Source organism: Penaeus chinensis, chromosome 32 (genome assembly GCF_019202785.1).
Source record: "Penaeus chinensis breed Huanghai No. 1 chromosome 32, ASM1920278v2, whole genome shotgun sequence".
Taxonomy (NCBI): Eukaryota; Metazoa; Arthropoda; class Malacostraca; order Decapoda; family Penaeidae; genus Penaeus; species Penaeus chinensis.
The window spans coordinates 30539495-30542281 of NC_061850.1; the positions used below are offsets into that span (position 1 = coordinate 30539495).

Below are 2787 nucleotides of genomic sequence, written 5' to 3' on the forward strand. Positions count from 1 at the left end.
CTGTCTCTCTGTCTGTCTGTCTCTCTGTCTGTCTGTCTCTCTGTCTGTCTCTCTGTCTGTCTCTCTCTGTCTCTGTCTCTCTCTCTCTCTCTCTCTCTCTCTCTCTCTCTCTCTCTCTCTCTCTCTCTCTCTCTCTCTCTCTCTCTCTCTCTCTCTCTCTCTCTCTCTCTCATATTTAGTGGTCTTACAAGTCATAATCACATGAAGAATGTCTAGAACCAGACAGCTTAGTATGATGGGAAAATAATGCCAGTGTTAAAGGTCTGTACAATAACAAGTATATTTTGATTTTTCTTACAGAGTACCAAATTTTCAACATTCTAAAGATGCCTTCTATTGTATTGGTGAAAAAAAATCCAATGAAGATGCTACATTTGTGCACTTGAAAGCCTTTTATGTTAAAAATCAAATAAAGAAAATGCTAAAAGTTGACTTCTAGGCACAGATGCTCAAAAGATGTGAACTCGTCCTCACAGAAAACTGCAGCTAAACTTTTCCTTTCAAACTTTGTTACTGATCTCATTTCCCTTTTAACTGTGGGAAACATTCTCTTTGTGCTGACAAATTTGAGCTTGATGCCATCACAGTAGATACTATACACTACAAATAAATTTTCCTCAACCATCTGTGAAAAGAGAAAATCTATATAAATTCATATAAACTGTACAACAGCCATTACACTCTACTGTCTGCCACCTGAGGTCAAATGACCATCCGTGTCTAAGTGACCAATGGAAAACATGTGGCAGTGAACTATTATTGCTTGAGGTCACCCTAGTACATATAGTCTACGCTACATCTTCACTAATCTACATACTGTATTTATATCATATAAATTCACTGAAATATAACATAACAGCTCTTCGCCATAAATCAGACTCTTGAAAAGGACTCATGGATATACAAATCTAAATAAAGAAAAGCAAATAGGAAAGTACATCGACAGTTTCATTGTACTCCAGCAACATTTGCTATACTTTTAGATAAAAGCCTAACCACTCTTATTCAGTACTATTCTACTGCTACAATTAACATGGCAGAATAACTCTCACAACTGCATCATTCTGTATAATTATTTGACATTGATTCTATTAAGAAACACTACAGTATTAAAATTCTATGTTAGGTTGCCTACATTACAGTCTGATCTATTTGTTTTAATTTGGTATAAAGTAAGACTTCTACTACAGCTTACTGGACTACTGCACATTCATTTTCAATATCCCTAAAAAATCATGTATCCCAATATAAGTCTAGAAACTAATCTTCAAGAATATAAAGAATGATGAACTAATTATCTTGCAAAAAGTAGAATGTACTTATAGTCATACTTATTCACTCTTACACTAAATGTTTACTATATTAATACTTTTTGGCTGAAAATTACTGGTGCCTTGCAGAAGTTCCTTTACCCTGTATACGGTCACTTAATGGGCCCTTGTGATTACCCAAACAAATATCCTTCTAGTTCACACCATACCTTCACTGACAAATTAATCAAGATCAAAGAACTCTGCACTTGACTGGCTCTCCTTTCCCAGGCCACTTTCCCTGTTGGGTGCCTTGCCCTCCTCGTACTGCCTCTCTCTCGCACCGCCAGCGCTATCCACGTCCCCGTCATCATTTTTCACTTTACTTTTCGTCCAGGAGTCTTGCTTTGACGACTGACTCTTCTTGTTCATCCCCCTTTGTATTTCCTCGACCTGAGACCCATCCAAGAGGTCTGAGTCCTCGCTCGTGCCGTCCTTTGGGTTGGAGGAAGTCACTTTTAGCTTCGGGAGTTTGTAGGAGGATCTCGGGTTGAGGTCGTCGTCGTCGTCAAGAAGGTCACAGGTATCCAGGTAGGTCCTCGTATAGTGGTGGAGGGGGCGGTAAGGGTAGCATGAGAATCGGCAAGGTCGGTACTTGTACAGGTAGTTGTAAGGCCGATAGAGTCTGTATCGCACGCACGTAGAACAGTAGCATCTGTATGGCGATCTGTATGAGTACCGGTAATACCTGGAAACAATAAAAAAGAAGACGTCACAAACGAAGATATGAATACTGTTCTGCAAGGTAATACATATATATCTTGTTCTTTTAAATACAGCTGTTTTCATCATCCACATAATATGACAGTGAGTACATTATCTCATGACAAAATCAAACTTATAAAGATTAAATGACTCAAACATGCATGGGCATATTAGACTACTGCATCTACCTAACTAATACTTTCTATCTGGGCATGTGCTGGACTGGCCAAGAAGAGCATAACAGCTATCCTATGTAATGACATCGATACAAGATAATGCCGGTAATGAAAAGCAAAAAACTGAAAAGAAGACACACAATGAGCAAGGGAACCTCAACACATGCCAGGCACGTCATGTCCCTTACTGGCACAAAATAAGTAAACACGAAATTGCATAACAAGAGAAAAAGATACGCAAGAGCACATACAGCTCGGTGAACTCTGAAGTGCATGGCGAGTTTCTTTAGAAAAAAATAAAGTACTGATACAACCAGGAAAGAATAATGATGTATAATAAATAATATTAAGGTCTCTACTTTTGTCTTTATTAAAGACTGGGGATAGATGCACATGGCAAATAATTTAAGGGGAAGGTAGAAAAGAAAGGGAGGAGCTGGGCAGATGAGTAAGCTTTATAGTAAATATAGATCCTTGTAAACATGTGTGCGTATGTAACTGTATACATAAAGAGATACTTTTACGAAAAGATAGGCAGTGTGTGTGTGTGTGTGTGTGTATGTGTGTGTGTGTGTGTGTGTGTGTGTGTGTGTGTG

At 38.5% G+C, this 2787-nt stretch overlaps 1 protein-coding gene across 2 annotated transcripts in view; it reads right to left on the minus strand.

Annotated features, from left to right (window-relative positions):
* Positions 1 to 255: 255 nt before the first annotated feature.
* Positions 256 to 2787, minus strand: part of LOC125042558 — a 6182-nt gene continuing 3650 nt past the window's right edge. For both annotated transcript variants that reach the window (XM_047638265.1, XM_047638266.1), the window contains one exon: positions 256 to 1998. In XM_047638265.1, coding sequence (XP_047494221.1) covers positions 1494 to 1998 — 505 coding nt within the window. In that variant the 3' untranslated portion in view covers positions 256 to 1493. The remainder of the gene's footprint in view (positions 1999 to 2787) is intronic.